Here is a 21,346-nt window from a genome sequence, read left to right as displayed (position 1 = left end):
GTGCATTTTTTGTGAGACAGGGATGCTTGTGGAAATATCTGTATCGTCAGCATGTGATAACTTATCGCGTGATTGTGTTCTTAATTCTAATTCTGATATACTAGTCTAGTTCTGACTTGTAATTATCAACATACTATATACAACTTGGAGGATTATATCTTGATTCTTTATCTGACATGTGGGACCTAGCTAGGGTCACAGGGCCACATGCCAGTGACAAGTATATGGCACAGTTTTTTTTTAGAGTTGCTATACATACTGAAACGCCACTGAACACAGCGTCAAGTGGTCCATATTTTAGCTTTAGAAAACACAGAAGGAACTGTATTTGACCCAGATTTGTGTAGCGACCATGAAGGATCGATGCAGTTGAGTACTGCAGATTGTTTGGGAGAAGACTGCAGGTGTGAACGTGGAAGGCCACGCAATTCATTTGTGTGATAATAATGCAGGGAAGTGATGATGCAACCGGCGGCTGAGGGCTTCACCGTCACATCTGAAGATCTGAATGGATCTTCAGACCAGGAAGAAGCAAGCAACACGAGGCCCTTTCACTACAGATCATGGAACATCCATGCAGCATGCTCCGCCTCTCCCTCTTCACTAAGCATGGGGACGCTATGATGGATCATTGGATCTGGGAGATGAGATGATGTGCCAATGGCCATTATATTGGCATGCCTCTCTACTAGCAGAGGAGTCACTTGGCCTGTCTCGTTTGCCACTCTCTTTTCTTGTTTTAAACACACACATGTACCCTAGTTTTCTCTGTGCACATTCATCCCTTCACCTACTTTTTTCCGGCCAGGTTCAATGAACCAATCCTGGACCATGCGTCCGTACCAGCTATTAAATCATTGAATCGAGCTCATCGAGATTTATTACACATTTTTTCCTCGTGTGTTTCTTGCTCTTCTTCAGTTTTCCCTTCTTGACTTGTCCCTGCAGACAACACATGGGGCGCTCAGCATATGGCCATGCATGAATAGGTCCACGGAACCCTGGCGTGAAGCACAGCCTTACATGGATGAACTGGCGTCCTCTTCTTCTCCTCTCTTCCCTTTGCTTTCACGAAATGCAACACTGAAACTTCAAAATGCGTCCCTTGTCGTTGTCATTTTTGAATATCAGGTGCTGTCAAACTTCCTTGGCAGGTGCACTGCGTCAGATCTAGTCCAATTTTTTTGACACCAGAGAATGAAGAAAGCAACACAAATGGTTAAGAAATACCTGAATTTTCACTTGTTTTACTGGTAAAAGGATAAGCAGGGATCAGATGAATATGCCCCTTTGGACGGTTCCTCGTTGCCATCAGGGAGGGAGGGAATCCAAACCGGCTCGGCCAATCACCGGGGAGCAGCATTGAATCAGCAGGGGCCAGCCGGTACCAATCAGCTGGGGCTTTTTCTGCGCTGTCTCCTGCCAGAACCAGACTTGTTGACGAGATGGCAACACGAGACCAACAACGCCCGCCGAGACATGGCCAGGCGACAATCTTCGGTCGTCAAAGGACATGGCCATTGCTCCTGCTCTTGCTCTAGTGCTATGGGACAGCCTGCAAAGCCTGCTAGCTGCTGTGCTTGTATCACTGTTCCCTCTTCTCTGAGACTGAGAGAGCCCGAGAGCTTCAAGGCTTCAAGCTCAGTATCTCCTCGCCTGGGTTGTGATAAGATGCCATCGAACGACCTGATTGATTGCTAGGCCATTCGAGCAAGGAACTCTGGGACTCCATGGCTGGTCGGAAGGTCCCCGGTGGTCGGCAGCGGCGAGAGCATATGGCGCCAGGCCGGCGCCGGGGGCGGGCAAGATGACTGCGGGGCGAGGAAGGATAAGGCCCGCGAGAATCCTGGCCGCAAAACCCGAAATCAACTCGGCCCACGAAAAATAAGATCGCGACCAAATTTGGGCCCGCCCGAACTTGGATCGCGACTATTAATCGCGATCCAATTTGGCCCACCATGAAACCGGCCCGCCCCATAATACGGGGCCCGCGGCCAGACTCTACGCACCAGCCACGTGCATCTCAGCCGTCCATCCACCATTGAACGGTCGAGGCGTTCAAAAAAGGAGATCGCGAGGTGGGCCCGGGGCTCCGCCAATGGGGATGGAGGAAGCGAAGCGGCTGCACGCGCGCCTGCTCCGCCGCGGCGAGCGCCGCCTGCAGCCGCTGCTCCTCCGCGTGCTCGCCGCCGGAGACCTCCGCTACGCCGCGCTCCTGCTCGAGTCCTTCCCTTCGTCGTCGTCGTCGTCGTCTCCGCCCTCCGCGCCGCTCCACAACCGCCTCCTCCACGCGCTCGCCTCCGCCCGCCACCCGCTGCTGCTCCCCTTCTTCTCCCGCGCCCAACGCCTCCGCCTCCTCACCCCGCTCTCCTTCACCCTGCTCTTCTCCTCCTCCTCCTCCTCCTCATCCGCATCCTCCTCGTCCATGCGTTTCGCTGCGTGCGCCCACGCCTTGCTGATCAAGTCCGGGCACTTCGCGTCCGGCGGCGACCCGTTCCTCGCCTCCGCGCTCGTCTCTTTCTACGCCAAGAACCGCCTCCTAGCTGAAGCCAGGCGGGTGTTCGACGAGTTGCCCCGCAGGGACGCAGCCGTTTACAATGCGCTGCTCTCGGCGTACACGAGGGGCGGGCTCATCGACACCGCGGAGAAGCTGTTCGAGGAAATGCCTGAGAAGAATGTGGTTTCTTGGACCGCGATGGTGTCTGGTTACGCGCAGAACGGGAAGCATGAGCAGGCAGTAGAGACGTTCTTGGAGATGTGGGAGAAGGAAGGTGTGCGACCAAATGAGCTCACAGTGAGCAGTGTACTGCCTGCGTGCGCGGCTGTTGGGGCGATGGAGCTGGGAAGGAAGGTGGAGAAGTACGCAAGGGGTAAGGGCCTTCTGAAGAACATATATGTGGCGAATGCATTGGTCGAGATGTATGCCAAGTGTGGGAGCATTCGACAAGCTTGGAAGGTGTTTCAGGGCATCGGACAGCGAAGGGATCTTTGTTCTTGGAACTCAATGATCATGGCATTTGCTGTGCATGGCCTGTGGAGGGAGGCGCTGGTCTTGTTTCATAAGTTGAGGGTGAGGGTTTCTTCTTGTAATAAATGGTGACTAGTAAACTTAAAACCCTCCCCTTTGACTAGTAATGTTAAATGGTGACTAGTAGATCGGGAATCAAATACAGTTTTATCTTTTAAAGCATAAAACTAGTGATTAGGAACCTTAAAATCATTTCAGCTACTATTATATTTCTGTTGCTAAACATGAAGCTGATTTTTACTCTGTTTAGATGGCAGGGGTTAAACCAGATGGCATTACATTGCTCGGAGTCATTTTGGCCTGTACTCATGGAGGCTTGGTGGATGAAGGCAAGCTGCTTTTCAACTCAATTACAGAAGAGTTTGGTCTTAAGCCAAGAATTGAGCACTATGGTTGCATGGTAGACCTGCTGGGGCGTGCCGGTCTCTTAAAAGAAGCTGAGAATCTGATATCGAGCATGCCAGTGGAGCCTGATGCCATAATCTGGGGAGCCTTGCTTGGAGCTTGCAGCTTCCATGGCAACATTGAACTAGCAGAAATAGCAGTGGACAAACTAATGCGTCTGGAGCCGCAAAACACAGCAAACCTAGTGATCCTTTCAAACATATACGCGTCTTGTGGAAAATGGGACGGTGTTGCCCAGGTCTGGAAGTTACTGAGGGAAAAAGATCACAAGAAATCAGCTGGGTACAGTTTCATTGAGTTAGATGGCAGGATGGATAAGTTCCTGGTTGAGGATAAGTCGCATCCAAGATATGAGGAGGTATATGAAACCCTGGATAGCATCACACTTACCATGAAGCTTGTCGACTTGGAAAATTCAGAAGAAGAGGAAGGCTAATTTTTCCATCACCACCTTCCTTATCTTTTTTTGAGCCACCTACATATGGGAAGAAACTGAGATAAAGTCACTCGAGATTGATTGCAGGCTTCTTGCTGTGATCTTCCGTATCAAATTGAACTGCAAAGGGATACATCAAAAGGGCAAACGAGGATGTGACATATCAAGTGAATGCCCCACCTGAATATAAACAGATTCTCTTCTACTACCAAATGGTTGTTTCTCTTGTGCTTACTATTCGGATGTTCAAGAGTACCAGGCTGGAAAAAACATGTAATCGCATGACATCCCCCAAGCAGGTGCATTCCTCCACTTCTGTTTAACTGTGAACTTTGGATCTCACATGCTAAATTATTAAACAGAAACTAAACTAGAGAACTCTTATTGAGAAAGCTAATGCTTTAGTATCATGCGTTGTATGCTTTCTGCTTTTCTGCATTTAGCTAAATACCTCATACCTTGTTTGATGTGGCAGCTCACCATGGAAGATGCTAGAGGAAACTCTCCAACTATGGTCTATGCATGAGATTGCTTGGAAGTATGATGCAGGAATTATTGATGTCATCTTTGTGCCCATCATGTTCGCATGGTTCCCCTGTGTAGCACTTTTCAGCCGTGGTATGGAGATCACCTGCATATATGCTGGGCCTCGGGCAAACATGAAACTGTCAAATGGCAGAAATAAGAAGCCACATATGTCCTCTACTTTCTTAAAAAAAGGAATATGCCCTCCACCTTTACAGTATATATTTTGCCATGCTTCCCTGGATTTAGTGTGTTCGTTGGTTCCTTTTTTTATAGCTGTGACTGGTATGTTGAGCAAATTAACTACTTTTTGTGTGCTATGTATCAATCTGGATTCTTGAAACATGAAAATGACTGCTGCTGCTTAAGGTGTGAACGCACCATCACAAACAAAGAGAAAGATTTGCTCAGATAGGACACTCCAGAAGGACACAGTGGGCACTGGTCAATGTTCAGATTGCCATGTAATTTAGAAAAACTATTTTCTCCAGGTCAGTTTCACATTAGGAACATAATCATAATGATAAGATGCTTGACATGACTTAGAAGTGCTGATGACCAAACATGATGATGGATGTTATATTACTTTATGTCATTTTTTCATCTATTGAAATAATTCACAGCATGATTTTTTTCCTCGTCCTTTTGTGTTTGAAAAGTTGGCTGATCCAGGTAGTGCTCTGGATCCTTGATGATGCCTCGCAATCAGGAGCTACCAATCAGATGCTTCTTCCTGTTGGGCTAGTAGCGTCAGAAGCCAAATGGGATAAGCTGGTCTTCTGAGCCATATATCATCAATCATCTGATACATGGAAGACTGATGTATGAATAGTTATCCATTTCCGAGTCACAGTAAAATTTAGGGTTACTGACTCGTGTGGTTAAATTGAGTAGGACAAGCTTCTGTTGGGTTAATGTCATGCTGTGAAAATCTTGCATGGCCTGGAAAAGTGACAGTTCTTGTACCAATCTGATGCTATCCATAAAACTATTACCATGCAACACTGTTCTATTGTAGTTATCTCCATGACTCCATCTGCTAGTAGTAGAGAGTACACTTCTTGCTTGGTTTCCAAAATAAAAATTAAGAGGAAGCTGAATCGATTTGGCAACACCAACTGCCGGCACTAGTTTGTGGTTGACCTGACTGGCCCCAAGTCTTTGGCCTCTGTATTTCTTGCCGCCCAATCTTCTTGTTCATGTCGTGTCGACACTGCAGCCGGTCCTACTCGGAAATTTCGTTGGATGAAATAGACACAACGATTTGTTTGAGGTCGTGATCAGTAGCGTGGTCGGTGTCCCTTAACCCCAGGCTTGCTGATTGGAGGGCAGGCAGGCATGCAGGAGATGTCGTTGGCCATGAAAGGGATTGCCACCTACTGGTGTGTGAAAACAATTCAGTGTCCTCCGTGGAACATGTATGCCTAAGATTCCAACATTTATATACCACTGGTAGATATCTTGAGCAGATCATCTCATCTGTGGATGCCAAGAATCTGGGTTGTTGGAACATGGTCTGAAGCAAGTAGGGTGTTCTGTATTTACTTCTTATTGGCAATAACTAGGATCTTCCTTTGTGTGTACTCCCAGAATCTCAGATGATGGTTCCTGCATCAGACACCTAGATTTGCTTGCTTCCTCCTCCTTTTTTTTTTGACAAATTAGACACATTCTACAGTTTAAAGCACCTGGACTATATTTGCGAGAAACGATCATGTTATCAACCTTCAAGTATAAAACTGTGTGCTATAATTTGCCACCATGTTTGAGCTCCTCCTTCCAAGAACTAACAGACAATTAACAGTTTCAGAACATGGAGCTATCATTACAGGTTGCGATCGCGATCGCGCTGATAATATGCTTAAGATATGCATTGATTGATGCTTATCTTGTGAAGTCTGAAGACTCCAAGTCATCGCCAACTGTGCTAACAAGCCGCATGTCTATTTGATGATGCAACCATGTTGTCGTCAACGTGAGATCAGTTCACAATTGCTACTCTACTACTAGTGCTTGGTTCAAAAGGGACTAGCGGTCCGTTTGGAATTAAATTTTTCTTCGCTTTCAGTTGTCATCGTCTCAGAAGACATTGACTCAACAAAAGAAATCAAATTAAATAGAACGGCTCACATGGACGCAATGCAACAGTTCACACGGTTCCGACGCAGTGGAGTCATGGATGGTAGCGACTTTAACAAAACAAGATTGGATGAGGTCAAGCTCAGGTAATTGTGATTTACTGTACTCCTCAAAAATAAATGTGAGATGTGGAGTTGTGGTTGGGTTGAACATTAGACTACAGAGAGGCAGTCATTCTCCGGAAATGAACAGGAAGGATGCACTCAGGTTATTGTGATTTACTGTGATTAGTAAAGTTAAATGCAGAGACAGTGAGAGCGACATATTTGTCTCTACTCTCTACATATAAATACCGAGGCAGCCACCCACTCCTCCATTAACAAAGCCCATCCAACAAACAAACCTTGAGGCGCCTGGCTGACAGAGAAGAGACACAAGCCGAGGTAAAGCACGCATCTCTCTGTTCTTCTTTCTTGTTCATCTTCCTACACTTCTGTTCTTCAGAGGTCCTGCAAACTCCATCACTTGTTTTGCACTTCGATTCTGTTCTTTGCCTCATCGGTCTTAAGCGATATCGTTATAAAAAAATCCATCTGTCTCTATATGCTTGTTCTTGACCCTTGACTGCCTTGTGCGATTTCCTTCTTGCAATTTCTTCTCCACTGCATAACTCACAAGAACATCAGAGATTGGGATGACTTTGCTTCAGTTTTTTTTTCAAACAAAATCCTTATTGTTAGGCTGCGTTAACAGCAACGGAGGTGGTTACACCTTGTTCTCTCTGATCGGAGACTTTCGCGATCCCAATTAATTATGAGAGGTTGCGTGCCATGGCTTGCAGGTAACCGGCTCTAGCTTTGCCTCACGCTTGTCCCGGGTGGCCGGCCAAGCATGGCCACCGTGGGGCAGCCTGGCGCCCTGAGGAGGATCACCGTGCACTATGCCAACTCGCCCACGCGCAGAATAGGAGACGCGGACCTTGACGACCTAGACGACGACCTGCTCCAGTTCGTGCTTGCTGATCTTCTTCCTGGCCAGGTGTGCTGCTTCGTCTCCAGGCTTATATCTTTGTTTCCTCCAAGAACAAGCAGCAGCAGACTTGCGTTTGAGCATCATTTCGGCAGCTTTCATTCGTGCATCTTAGAAAGTAGAATTTCAATCTTTACTGAAAATATTTTGGCCCAAAACAAGCACATATTGAAAATTCCTTTGGAATCCCAGGAGGGTTTGCACCAATCGATCTTGGAAGAAGCATCCAGCAACCAAAACCACATGAGAGGTGCTCCATCTGAGAATTCACAGTCACAGCACTACCATGGGGAGAGCAGCACTGCTGCTGCAGCATCAGCGACTGCTTCCGGAACTTCAGGAACGGAAGAACAGATCGCCTCGGACTTTGAGTACGCCAAGCGGCTGCAGGAGATGGAGGACCTGAGCATCGAAGATGACGGTATGGTTTGCCTATGATGATTAGGAATATCACGATGTGCTCTGTATGATGTTACATCTCATAATAGTGGTTCTTGTGTTGGTGTTGGCTTGATTCTTCAGATATCAGTTGCGTGCCCTCTCCATCAGACTCTGACGATGACCATGACCATAACGACGAAGAGGTGATTGGTCAATCTCTCTCTCCTTTTCTTCTCCTCTAATGCGCTCATCTATCTTTCTGAATTAACAATTCTGTTAGAATATGAAAAGCAAAAGAACTGAAGATTCTGATAATTGTGTTTGCAGGCTGAAAGGCAGGATGGCAATGATGATGATCCAGACAACATGACTTATGAGGTTTGTGCTCTATGAAATATTTTTCTTTTGCTCTTTTCCGGTGACATGTAAAGCTTGCGAACAAAATAGAGCCATGCATATAGCGTGTACCTTTACACCTGGTTTGGAAAGGCTGCTAATTCTTGCACTTCTTCTGTGCTGCAGCAAAGGCAGGCACTCGTGGAAGCTGTGGGGACTGAGGACAGAGGTTTACCTGATGAGCTCATTTCCTATCTGCAGACATGGAAGTACAAGGCTTCAGGGTTTTTCTCCAGGAAGACAAACCATGAAGAGTATGTCTGCCTTTTCAGTTTCAGTGGCAGGTTTTGAAACTATTATGAACAATAAATATATTTGGGGCATAAATATCGATCCATATACGCAATAACAAGATGTGAGATGAGTTTTTTTTCATATTAGCGACAAAATAGTGAAATTTGCATTACATTGCTGATGATATTTTTCTGTTTGGATGCAGCTGTCCTATCTGCCTGTCTACTTTCAGACACCGAGAAAATATGATAACATTGCCGTGCAAGCATTACTACCACGCAGCTTGTGTCACCAAATGGCTCAAGGTCAATAAGGTAAATCTGCAGATGAAGCATGGTCTTCTTGTACTAATTTGTTGTCCCGTTCCATTGCAGTTGCTTGAGCTTTATTCACCAAAGAGAATATGAAAATGTTTAGTAACCTTGAATTTCTTGTTGTTTTTGTGAAACAGACCTGCCCTGTCTGCAAATATGAACCGTTTGGACCTTGCTAGCATGTGGCCACGAAGCTGATAGACGATGACGTCACACCCAGCTTGTTGCATCAGCTATTCAGCGACCTTTTTAGTGCCAAGTAAACTGAAAATGAAAAAAAAAAGAATCAAAAGTTAATCCAAAAGGGAAAAAAAAATAGCAAATATAGATGTTTGATCACTCAGGGAAAAGACAATCACAATCTTATATTCTTAAGAATCACAATCACGTATTTTTCTTTAACGTTTGGATTTTTGGCTTGTGGAAATGTACTTAAGAATCACAATCTTATATATGTGAGAAGATTGTTTTTCTTTCTTTGCCATGATCGTGTCTTTGCTGTGCAATGCAAATTATATTTTTCACGAAGCAGACAATGCTACTTTTTGATGTACTGGATATTTACTGCTCGTAAAAATAGAGTGAAAGCTATTGGTTATAGGTTCCAGTACTTTTTGATGTACTGGATATTTACTACTCGTAAAGATGGCCAGACCACGATAGATGTAAAATCAGTGATCACCCCTAAGCCCAACATCCAGCAGAAGCCCTACATCCAGACATCCATCTACACAGACCGCACCACATACAAGTTGCAGCCTTTTTCCTTCTCAGCTTCTGTGCATAATGAGGCAAATTCCTTATAGTTCATTCCAATGGTGCTCATGTAAAAAAAGACTAACCCAAGCCGTGGTGTCGGTACGTAATCAAACGTTTTCTCTTCCTATCAATGCAAACACATGCAGCTCTCCTGCGTGTTCAAGAAAAGAAAATTCATGGTGCTCCAGCTTGAAACATGTTGTGGCAGAATACGGTGCACCAGTGTTCCCATACTGACATCAGCATACATGCACATCACTTATCCTTCACTCCAACATCCAGACAGGGAACAAAAGAAAAAAAACATCGTCTGATTAGAACAAATGGGGAACACCCACCTGTCGCAGATAACAGGACATCATAATTGGCACTCCTATAGCATGAATATGATATACATGACTGAGGTAATGTTGTGAACTTGTGATAATCACAGGAAGTCATTCAGTAACATGTCATAGATACCCTAACTGCTATGGTCGCACCGTTCCCAGATTCCCAAGCCAAATCCAACTCACTATCTCACTAACACATCTGAAGTTACACCAGTGTATGATCATCGGAAACTCTCCAAAACGGCAACACAAAATCTCCAAAAAGAGGAGAGAAAGAAGATAATAAACTAGAATCTAGGGCAACTTTCCATTACTACTTGCCAGCAACCAAGCAGGCTATTGTTGCTTAGCGCTTACATCAAACAATCTCAGAGTAGCATGACGTTTACCATGGCAACACGTCACCACCCTGCCCTGAACCGAACAAGCCACTTTCCAACAGTTCGTTAGTAATCAGGTGGTCAAGATCCTCCAGTTCATGGAAGGATTCGTCAACCTTTTGATTCACAGTTCCTCCGGTAGCAGCAGCACCTGGATTACTGCTCACTGACTTGAAACTGTTGTTTCTGCTGGGGACAATGCTGGCTGTGTTATTGTTGATCACGTTACTAGGCCCATTACCAGCTGGAGGAGCACCCTTTACCGCGCTGTTGTGGTTACTGTTATGATTATTGATGCGCTGCACCTGCTCCCCAGAAGCAGCATCTTTGGGGGTAGCAGCTCCTGATGCGAGACCGCTGCTTGCACTAGGTGCATCTGGAGGTGGTTGCTGTGCAAAAGCACGGTTATTATTCTTTTTAACTTCCTGAATTAATTGATTAAACACATGCTGCTGGTATTGTGGGCTAGCACCAAGCACCTGCTCCCCAGAAGCAGCAACATTGGGGGTAGCAGCTCCTGATGCGAGACCGCTGCTTGCACTAGGTGCATCTGAAGATGGTTGCTGTGCAAAAGCACGGTTGTTATTCTTCTTAACTTCCTGGAGTAATTGATTAAACACATGCTGCTGGTATTGTGGGCTAGCACCAAAGCCATGGAGATTGTTTTGCTGTGGCATAGGCTGCTGAAGTGATGCAGGGTGTTGGAATTGCACAAGCTGCGCCTGGCCAGGTCCATGGAAGGATCTGACCGCTTCCAGCTGTATCCCATTGTGCATTGCTGCAGGGCCTTTGAAGATGCTTGATGCCTCCTGCTGAAGCAAATTCTGATTTGCGCTGGAGCTTCTCAGTATGTTCTGGTAACTGTTTAGAGCTGTGGCAGTCTGTAGAGTGTTATTGCCAATGGCTCCAACACTAGGAGTCTGGTTTTTCACAGGAGCACTTGTCTCTTGCTGGATCCCCATTACTTTGGTGTTGCTCTGGTTATTGGCAAGGCTAGCAGCAGCCATGAGCTGTCTTGGCATATTCTGAAACTTTGCAATAGTTTTAGAATAACAATTCAGGCTCTCTGCATATGAACATATAAAATATCAGAGATGCACTGAAGGTAAATAGGGAAAATAGGAAGTAACAGCAAGCAGTTATTACTGGAAAAAACTGAAGACACTGTTAGGTAAATGTGCACGATCATCATACCTTTAGGACCAAGATTGTTCTTGTGGCTGAACTCAATCAAGTCCTTCATGTGATTCACCACCTCGGATATCTGACAAGGACATACCACCCATCAGAATGGTGCGCGGCTGCGCACATATGTATGTACTGAACTGTAGAAGATACAAGGAGAACCCTAATTACCTGCAGGCAGCGTACATATCTTTTGGAAAGCCCATGTTCATTTAAGGTGTGATGCTCTAGATTTTTTGCTAGTTGTCGTGATGCAGTGACAAACCTAACAGTACAGAAGGAAAAGGATTAGATAACCAAAATAGTTTGTTCTGTACACAATGACGCACGAGATTTTTCATTTACCGTGCTAAAAGAGCACTACAAAACACATGTCAACTACTGAAGGTGAAATAGGCTCACTAACATGTTGCAAATGGTTTGTGCGTCATTGTTTGATATCCCAGCTGGTCCACTTTCACTGACAGCAGTTTGGTAGTTCTGGGCAACTTGCAGCAGATTATTAACCTGGAAAGACAATGTGTGAGTCAAAGATAAGATATTACGGTCACCAAAGCTAACAATATACCATGCAAGGGAATTCACTCAGGTACAAGGTATATGCACTAGGGTAGCACCCTCAACAAGAAAAGTACGCGTTAGAATAAGAATATGATGAATCAGGAATATTTGATCTTCTATTGGGTTCCGTGCAGCTGTCAAAAATTCCAGGACATAAATAAAAACATAGAGAAGATAGCGAATAAATGTGAGGAGTCCGAAAATCCAGGATCCAACGATTGTGCCGTGCCATATAATTTGCATCCCATAAGGTCTAAGGTGCTAAGCAATATATACATTTTTTTATGAAAGCAATATATACATAATGGCAACTGGCAATAGGGATTAAATTATCATAGTTTTGTTGCAAAATTAGTCTAAAAAGTTGAAGCAAAAAGAAAAGGAACAGCATTCTGGACTAAGAACTCTACCTGTGGTGCTATAGTCTTGCGTGTGGTATACTCTTCATGGCGTCGTGAACAGAACTCCCAGGACATTATCTACACAGTTCCCAGGCAATCAGGACATTATCAATTGCCACTCCTATCAAACATTTAAATGCACACAGATGCTATGCAAATATGGATATGTTATGAAAATTGCTAACGACATGTGCAAGCTACCACGACAGCTGAGCAACATACCTTCAGTTCTGGTGTGAAAATGATTCTCAGATGCCCCTCATGTATAACATGTAGATGTTCATATACACTTTTTTGAACAACTTTTGCATACTCCAGCACCATTTGTCCATTAGACAACCGGAATTCATTGGGCGAATCCAAGAATAGGCATTCGTCGATAACACCGTGGTCAAATCTAATTTGGAAGAGTCTGGGAAGTACTTCATAAGTAGCATCTATCAGACAGATCAAACACAAAAAGGACAAAAATTAACTCAGTGAGCTCAATGGCAGACATTGAAATGAAAAACAGGAAAAGCACGAAATAAATCATGATCTACGAGAATAACATGCAGAACTTAAAAGAAAAACTACTCAGAACAGATATGCCGAGGTGTTCATCTATGTCATCCTCATGCAAAGTACGCAGAAGACAACACGCAGTCATAAAGCATATCTGGTTTTACCAGAGATTCAATGAGAGAAAGAGTGCATCACAAGGGAATCACTTTGTTGTTCCAAGGTCCTCTTTGGGAGAGACCTAGTAGACTAGAAGTGTTTTGAGTGAACCATCTTATTTCCATTCTGAGACTAAAAACAGAGTGCTCAAACACTTTATTTAGCCTACAAACTTCAGATCCTTCACGATTTTTTGTTTTTCTCATTCATTTCAAATGCATTCAACTGATTTAGAGATTAAAATTTCAACTGGACAGCAATCTTCACAGGATACATTTATTCATTCTTTAATGCTTATGAACAAATTAAAGTCTGAAATGGCAAGGTTTTCTATAGAGTGTAGAGCACAAGAAGCCTACAAGAAAATACTGAGTTAGGCTAACACCTCACAAACACGAACTGATCAAACTAAGAATTTGAACAAATGAATGCAACAGCATCAAGAATACAGTATGCCACAGTTGTCAGAGATCAACTTACCATATCCTTTCCCTCCATGTGTATTGCAAATGTCACATCGCCATGAATCCTGTAGCATGGAGAAAATAAAATTGCTTGAAATGTGTGTCCATCACATTTTTATAAATAGAGTAAGGGAATTTAACTACTGCAGGCTACAATGGAAGTCTTTAGTGCAGAAAGCTGTACCTATAAATTATATTTTACTACCATTAAAGACACTTGACAAATTAAGTGTAGTTTCCAGTAACCCAATAACTTCTCAGTGATGCTAATTGATCTAATATTGAACATCAAGCAGAAAGTGGTGTTGGAGCATGAAACAAAGAGCATTGTAGGCAAAGAGGTTCGAGCTATTAATTACCAGAGCTTTCTGTGGAGAAGCAGATGAGGAATTCCCTCTATTTTCATAAGAAGAGACACACCATCTTTCTCTTGATCCTGGTGCAAAGTACTCCTCAACAAGCTTCCTCCAGTATGTTATACAGTTATTCTAGAATACATAATTCGAGTAAATTGTATTACCAAGAGCTTGTACCTCATGATCTCATAGATAATTAAAATTATAGAGAAACTCACCTCTGGGCGATGACGCTTGTGAAATAAATACTGTTTTATCCTGCGAGAACAAATTGCATTCTCAACAGGAGTCCTAACAGGACCACCTAACTGCATTCCAGGCTGTGCCAGTGGTGGCCTAAGTTGAGGCTGTCGAGGAATACCAACTTGGGGTTGTTGCATCTGAGAAAATGGTTGCAATAGATGCTGCTGCTGCCGTTGCTGAAGCTGGGCCAGTTTATGCTGCTGGATCAAAGCTTGAAGCTGTGGGTTCTGTTGCCCTTGGAAATGAAGAGAATTCTGACCATGGACCAGCTGCTGAATCAGCTGTTGTTGCATGATATCACCCTGACTAGCATCAATCCTTGATTTCTTCTGAGCATGCAATGCACCACCAGCATCAATCACAGCTTGTGATGATACACTTGAAGACCTCTGTTTCTGCACCTGCTCTTGGGGTGGACTTTGCTGCATGATGGAACCATCAATGACTGAAGAGCCAGAGGTGTTATTGGATGAAAATGACATTGGGGAGGCAGGAACACGCATGAATGAATCACCATTCATGCTAGTACTTGGCTGTAACTGGGCACCTCCAGAAAGCGACGAGTTGGTGTCAGTCACCAAAGAGCTAACTCCAATGCTTGGCCCAGATGAATTTGTAGTGCTTTTTGGAACACTACCATTCATCTCCCTGGCAACAAGTCCAAGGTTAGGGCATGCACTCCCAGACACGGAGGTCCAGGGATGGGCTCCGTTCATCGCTTTGTAGAATCACGTAAAAAGGCAAGGCACGTAACTGGAATTGCTAATAAAGACCTTAAAACATTTAGCCAGAACCTGCGAAACAAAAGTAGAGGTGTTAGCACTGCTTAAGACATGCAAAGATAATTATGCAATGTTTTTCCTTTGTTTTGCACTAACACAAAAAAAAGAAAGAAGATGTGTAAAGTGAACTGGTCAAGTTCACATCAGCAAAATGAGTACTAAATTGTGTTCGTCTCAGTAAAAAGTGAGCCTAGCAAGGACAGGTTTCTTGACAGGTAAACAAGGCAAGTAACAGAGTATAACAAGGAGAACAGTACTGGATCAAACTGCAAGCCGGAAATAAAAGAACCTGAACCAACTTCAAGATACACCTAAAAGCATTCCAGCACCAAAAACCCACCAACTTCGTGATACAACTAAAAGCATTCCAGCACCCAAAATCCAGGTATTTAGTTGTTCATTAGCGTATCAAAACCTACTCCGTAACACCCAGATGAAGCATGAATCTTTTCAAAGAGGCAACAAAATTGGCTTACAAAGTTCTAATCTTTAGCATCCCCAAGACTACCAATTTTCAACGCACAATCAACATTCCATAAAACACAAGGGGCTAGGCAGCAGCGTGCCTGGATACCGCCTAGGCAGCCGACCTGTGAGACCTTATGCTAGTGCACTTGTTTGACTGCCTGGCCATGAATTAAGCTGAAACCGCCACGCCCCCAGCTGGCTGGGCTAGGCACCGATTCTCCCCAAAATCGCAGCAGCTCGGTCAGGTCGCTGCCTAATCGCCCAAACAATGCACACGATGAATTTTTCTTCTCTTCTTTATTTATATATGGCTCCATCTGTAACCCCGTTCATTAATCAGAGGTATTACAGCTTGTGAAGTTCTTCTACGCCCAATCTTATAGCAAACAAAAACTAAGCAGAAAATCTGCATACGTACGAAGCTGGGAGACATTCTGCAGCGCATAGAACGGATAACACATACACACAGGAGCGTACACAGAGAGGTAACGCTGGAAAATACTCAAAAAGCAAGAACAAAGAGATGATCTGAATCAATAAGCGTAGAGAAAATACATATACCGTCCCAACAACTAAAATCATGGAGCAATTTCGTTGGATTGCCTTTCAAACCAGCCATCCCTATGTTCAGCAACCCAAGGGGACAAGAACATAACAAAGACATTTACAACGTAACCAAGCAAACGGTAATGGTGCTGTTGGAGGAAGCAAGGATGCAGTTTGCTACCTGGCCTGGCCAAGTTAATCCCTACAAAGAGAAAGAAAAGTGTGGGACATTTTGGGGGGGGGGGGGGGGGTGGTTCCCGGTAGAGCTCGGGGAAGGCTGACGACTACTAGATTGGGCGTGCTCGTGAGGTGGGGATTAGCAAGACAATCCCCAAAACTTTGCTCCCCGCGGATAGATTGAGACCTTAGCAGAAGTAGCCGCAAACCAAATCGAAACAACTGGCAAAAAAGCCCAGCAGCACGAGCAAGCGCAGAATTCCCGCCCCGGGCCCCAAAATTCGAGCGCTGCATTGCGGAACCGGCGCCCATCCGCCCCCGAAAAATCCCCAAAACAAAAATCCGACCAAGAAACATACCCAGCAAGGGCCACGGATCACTCGAGCTCCCCCTCCCAATCCATCCAGCAACCAATCCCGCGCGAAGAAGTAGAGAGCCAGGAAGAAAAATCCCACCTCGCTGCTGCTTCCTGCTCCCGCTGCTGCTGAATTATCTCTCCCCCTCCTCTTCCGGCGTTGGTGTGTTGTGTTGGTGTGCCGCCGAAGCCGTCCCCGCGAACGACCGGTTAAATAGATTCGCGGCGGGGTGACCGGGCGCAGCCCGTGGCCCGGCCCGCTCTGACCGCCCTCCGCCGGTTGCCGCGGGCCCGCCCGGGCGATCCCAGCCGTCGGATCGCGCGGCCGGGGCAGATATTTACACACGTCGGCGGGCGATTGGGCTGCCGTGGGGACGGCGTGACCGGGAGAGGGGACGGTCTCGTGGCTGCGTGCACCCGCGAGCGTACACGCGGGGGGCGGGTTGGGGCTGGTGGGGCCCGGCCAGCAGCGGTGGGTCGGCGCCTGCTGGTTCTTCATGATTTCCCTACATTATTTTGAGAAAAGGTTTTCTAACATTATATCTTTGCTGACAATTATTGCTAATATTCCCCTATCATTCTCTCTCTCTTTTTGGCAAAACGTGAGGGTTTTTTTGCAAAAATATGAGGCTTTACAAGGTTCTCCATCCATTTTTGAAATAATAGCGTGAATGTTTAAAACTAGCATAAAATTTTTTTATTTTTTGTAAAAATAAAAGTTGAGAAAAAAGGAAACTTAAAATATGCTTTTCTATATTTATTTCCTCTTGACGATCTTGACTTAGAGGTGATTGTATCCTACAGCTAAAGTTTAACCTTGTCACATCGTATATTTAAATACTAAATATATTTGATAATTATAAAATTAATTGCAGAAGTATAGAGTTAATTCGCGAGATGAATTTACTAAATTAATTGGATTTAGTAAATTCATCTCACGAATTAGTCTAGAGGTTATGCAATTAGTTTTATCATTAGTCTATAATTAATACTTCTAATTAGCTAATTAATAGGGTTAAAGTCTAGACCCGCCCAAATATGGACTTTGCGAGATTTCTCCGTGGAACGGAAACGATAAAAACAATAGCTAGATTTGTGACCTTATAAGTTTTTAAAATTCAAAGTAACCTCGTGGTCGATCTCCTATCTGTGGGCCCAGGGTGTAAGTGAAACGCTTTACTTATGTGTCCTGGGTGCGGCCGTTGGTATGCGAAGAAAGGGGCTGGACCTTACCAGCTTCGCAAGGATACAGACGCTACCGGTAACTCCAACTGACATGCCGGGCCACGCAATCCTGAGCCCACCTGTACGTGCCCGAAACTTGCGAGCGGGGTACGATGGTAGGTCTGCCTCCATTTTCTCTTCCGGGGCCGACCACACTGTTGAGCGAGGAAGCGGTTCTGCATTTCGCTCCGTGCACACAGGAAGCACACGGCGAGTTGGATTGCATATTCTTTAGAGCTTCCTTTCCCTTGCTGTAGAAGCCGGTGGGGCCTAGCAGGCTGGTTGAGTTTGACTGGCTTGCATTCTTTTCTTTGTTTTTAGTAGCCAGAAGCACTGGCCTGTCATGCAAGAGGCTAAGCGTCCATGCTGACCGAACTAATGAAGGAGATGCAACGGGAGTAAGTGATGCTCAATCTTTGGTCAGTGCATTTGAGAATTTTGAATTTCTAATTGGTAAGATTATTTGGCATAATATTTTATTTATTATAAATACGGTGAGCAAAAAGTTGCAATATGAAATTGTGTGTATAGATGCTACTCTCAAACAAATTGAAAGGGTCATCTCATATTTTCAAAAATACAGAGACGAGAGCTTCAAATCTAGTACTGAGGTTGCAAAAGGCATTGCATCTGATATGGATATAGAACCAAAATTTCCTACAAAACGCCAAGGTAAAAGAAAGAAGCATTTTGATGAAATAAATGATCAAGATGAAGAAATACAATTGTTAGCTATGGAATCTTTTAGAGCTAATTACTTTCTTGTCATTGTTGATACTGCAATTGCTCTCAACGCAGACGAGGTTGCCCAAGTAGTCTCGGGACGCGCCATACTGAATCACTCACACCTGCACACGCACACACCCACCCAAGCACGCACCGCCTCAGCACCCAGTGAGACATCTAAGCTATGCTCAGTTCTCGACTGGCTTGCATTCTTTTCTACTTGGCTGGACTAGAATGGTGTACGGTTTGCCTTCAGCGAGAGGCGTAGCTCCCCTCCCCCTACCGCAGGGTGGGGCAGCTACCCCAGATAATGGTGCAATAGAGACTCCACTCTCTTCCTTCCACATGGCGGCTGGAGCGGCGTCTGGAGGCATGGAGCAAGCGATTTCAGCATCCGAGATAGGAGGAAGAAGAAGCACTCGTATTGGGCTGAGGGGCAGGCGAAGTAGACGGGCACGACCCATGTCTTGTTTTGGCCCAGCGCTACGCTTGAAGGGCGGCCTCCTCGTGATTGCGTCAATTTGACAGCGATTGAACCGTCCCTCGTCATCACACGTGACTAACTAAATGTGATATAAATATCAATCCTAAGAGACTAATAATATATTTATTACATCAGATGGTTCATTACCGTACAAGCCGTCGAGGTAGCGGGCACTGAAGCACCACTATCACAAGGGACAACATAAGGACTAAAAGCCAAACTAAAGTGCCAACAAAATCTAAGATAACATTACAGTCTTGCGCCATGGTAAGCTTCCTGTGGAGACCCTAAACCACAGGCAAAGTTGGGTGCAGGACGGCGACCTACTCGACGTCTTCAGGAACGAAGTTCGGATCCTCCTTTGTAAAAACTAAGCAAGAGTGAGCACATACGTACTCAACAAGTCCAACCACACCCACGGAGGGGATGATAAAGATCATGCACAGGATATATCAAGTATAGGCTAGGGTTCATTTGCGATAAAGCAAGATTTTACACATGCAAGGGCTCATTTAATAAAAGAGTTTTCTCAAAACATTTCTGCAGTAATCGAATAATAAGTGGGGTTGATCCTACATAAAGGATCCAAGTTTTAATGCTACCGGACTCCACATCCATAGTAGCTCACGGCACAACTGCCGGACACTTTCAAAACGACTCACGCCACATGACCAACCATCTCAAAATATCTATTGAAGTGACCAAGCCGTAACTCGTCCAATACCATGGACACGGCTATTCAAATAGATTTTATACTCTACAGAGGTTGTACACTTTATCCACAAGTAGGGTACCGCACTACGAACACCTTAGTGTCGCTGCAGATCCTAACAAAGCCATTACCCACCTTAGCTGAATCTAACTAGCCAACACAGAAGCAACCATGGGGTTAATGACCTATCAACAAAGTCATAACCGGGACATACTTGACACATATCGTATTCCTTCTCCATTATCTCCCGTCGCTCACCAGCTCTCCTTTTGGCTAGCAGAACAACTAGTGGGGTTTATGCTAAGCCGTTGCCCACACAACGGTCGAGTGGTTGTACGAGAAGTGGGTTAGGCAAGATGACACCTCAGCTCATCCTTACATTGACAAGACGGACATCTCCTAACCATGCTTAACCACAAAGGTACAAGCTTATCGATGGTATTTCACACAGGAAACACCGTCCATCTCATCAGGTTATATCTTTCTTTTATTTTCCCGAAATCCCGTTTTATCTTTTAAAACACTCACACCTTTATTCTCGATAAAGCGTGTTGTGGTCATGATTAAGATATAATAAAAGGAAATAAAATGTTCTAAGCATGTGTAGCAGTAGTTAACGTCCAACAAAGCAAATCCTATATAGACATTAACTTAGGTCATCAAGGAATAGTCATAGCAATCAAGGGGTGGCTATCCAACCATGTCTTGTAATAATACAATGCATTTTATAAAACAGGACAATAGGTTGTGCTTATAAAACTGGAATAAATATGCATCAAAGGATGGGATTGGACTTGCCGTCCTCAAAGCCTTCCGGAAGCTCCTCCTCGAGGTACGGATCTTCGGGCTCCAGCTCGCAGTACTGCTCCTCCTCGGTCACACCGTCGGCTACGACACACAAACAATCACACAATAAAAACAAAGTTCGCCGACGAGCTTAAAAATAAGAGGAAAATAGAGAGTTTTGATTAAAAAATAGAGAAGACTATTATATTTGTCGGATGTGGATCCTGAGACTTGGAGAAAATATTTGAAGATGATGTGTGGTGGAGTTTGGAATCGATTCGGAAAAAAATATCGCATGAACTGATGAGTTAAAGGTCATTTAGGGAGTAGTTTAAAAGGATGAGGACCTATTTGTAATGAAATAAAGAGATAGAAGGGGCTTTGATTAAATATTTGAGAGAGGGAGGTGGAGGGCTGCGGACTGCATAAGAAGAAAAAGTGGAGGGGATCATGCACAAGTCTGCCTTTTTTCTTCCTCGAGACAGAACAGGAGGGGGAGGGGAACGATAGGAGGGGGGCGGCCAGGCCATGGGCGCCGGCTCCCTGGTGCATGGCGACGCCCGGGGAGGAGGGAAAAACGGAGAGGAGGCCGAGGGGGTCCGATTCCGGCCCTCACCTCGTGCAGAGACGGCCTACGGAGGGTTGTCCACGGAGATGGGTGGTGGCCGGCAATGGTGAGCGGCGGCAGCGTGCTGCAGCGCGAGGTAGAGGAGGGGAGGTGCTGGGGCGGCTTGGGCGCAGTGAGGGGCGGCTCGGAGGCCGATTTATAGGCCGAGAGGGAGAGGGGAGATGGCCGGCATGGGAGGGTCACGGGCAGCACAGGAACCTCGCCATTAATGGCAGCCGGGATCCTCGGGGATAAGGTGCATGCTGCAAGGGCGAGGGGACGGGATGGAGACGGACTGGCACAACAGCGGG

At 45.2% G+C, this 21,346-nt stretch overlaps 3 protein-coding genes and 1 long non-coding RNA gene across 11 annotated transcripts; 2 read left to right on the top strand and 2 right to left on the bottom strand.

Annotated features, from left to right (window-relative positions):
- Positions 1–6: 6 nt before the first annotated feature.
- LOC112888679 lies at positions 7–1,932 on the bottom strand. The gene is made up of 3 exons (XR_003227899.1): positions 1,231–1,932; positions 1,024–1,142; positions 7–942 (listed from the first exon to the last, which is right to left on the bottom strand). It is a non-coding gene; the product is annotated as an uncharacterized LOC112888679 (long non-coding RNA).
- Positions 1,933–1,973: 41 nt separating this feature from the next.
- On the top strand, positions 1,974–5,512 carry LOC112888678 (pentatricopeptide repeat-containing protein At5g08510-like). 5 transcript variants are annotated; one of them, XM_025954964.1, is made up of 4 exons: positions 1,974–3,070; positions 3,279–4,168; positions 4,345–4,487; positions 5,067–5,512. In XM_025954964.1, the coding sequence occupies exons 1-2, from the start codon at positions 2,099–2,101 to the stop codon at positions 3,867–3,869; spliced, it is 1,563 nt and encodes a 520-aa protein (XP_025810749.1). In that variant the 5' UTR covers positions 1,974–2,098; the 3' UTR covers positions 3,870–4,168; positions 4,345–4,487; positions 5,067–5,512. The 5 variants fall into 5 exon arrangements, with proteins under 5 accessions (XP_025810749.1, XP_025810748.1, XP_025810747.1 ...); XM_025954963.1 differs by having other exon boundaries at positions 5,054–5,512; XM_025954962.1 differs by having other exon boundaries at positions 4,345–4,885.
- Positions 5,513–6,813: 1,301 nt separating this feature from the next.
- Positions 6,814–9,311, top strand: LOC112888735 (E3 ubiquitin ligase BIG BROTHER-related-like). Of its 2 annotated transcripts, XM_025955042.1 has the most exons (8): positions 6,814–6,916; positions 7,315–7,511; positions 7,695–7,923; positions 8,025–8,086; positions 8,211–8,261; positions 8,406–8,533; positions 8,719–8,827; positions 8,965–9,311. In XM_025955042.1, exons 2-8 carry the CDS (start codon positions 7,365–7,367, stop codon positions 9,004–9,006), a joined length of 768 nt encoding a protein of 255 aa, XP_025810827.1. In that variant the 5' UTR covers positions 6,814–6,916; positions 7,315–7,364; the 3' UTR covers positions 9,007–9,311. The 2 variants fall into 2 exon arrangements, 1 of the variants encoding a protein (XP_025810827.1); XR_003227910.1 differs by lacking the exon at positions 8,965–9,311 and having other exon boundaries at positions 8,406–8,634.
- Positions 9,312–9,934: 623 nt separating this feature from the next.
- Positions 9,935–16,693, bottom strand: LOC112888734 (probable transcriptional regulator SLK3). Of its 3 annotated transcripts, none has more exons than XM_025955038.1 (10): positions 16,597–16,693; positions 14,144–14,962; positions 13,929–14,057; positions 13,586–13,634; positions 12,668–12,882; positions 12,455–12,523; positions 11,890–11,990; positions 11,655–11,748; positions 11,493–11,562; positions 9,935–11,364 (listed from the first exon to the last, which is right to left on the bottom strand). In XM_025955038.1, exons 2-10 carry the CDS (start codon positions 14,882–14,884, stop codon positions 10,304–10,306), a joined length of 2,529 nt encoding a protein of 842 aa, XP_025810823.1. In that variant the 5' UTR covers positions 14,885–14,962; positions 16,597–16,693; the 3' UTR covers positions 9,935–10,303. The 3 variants fall into 3 exon arrangements, with proteins under 3 accessions (XP_025810823.1, XP_025810825.1, XP_025810826.1); XM_025955040.1 differs by having other exon boundaries at positions 16,501–16,669; XM_025955041.1 differs by lacking the exon at positions 16,597–16,693 and having other exon boundaries at positions 14,144–14,590; positions 14,716–14,962.
- Positions 16,694–21,346: the final 4,653 nt, after the last annotated feature.

This window comes from Panicum hallii, chromosome 4 (genome assembly GCF_002211085.1).
Source record: "Panicum hallii strain FIL2 chromosome 4, PHallii_v3.1, whole genome shotgun sequence".
Lineage (NCBI taxonomy): Eukaryota > Viridiplantae > Streptophyta > Magnoliopsida > Poales > Poaceae > Panicum > Panicum hallii.
The sequence above is the reverse complement of the archived record's forward strand: the minus strand, read 5'-3'. Positions and strand labels throughout refer to the sequence as shown.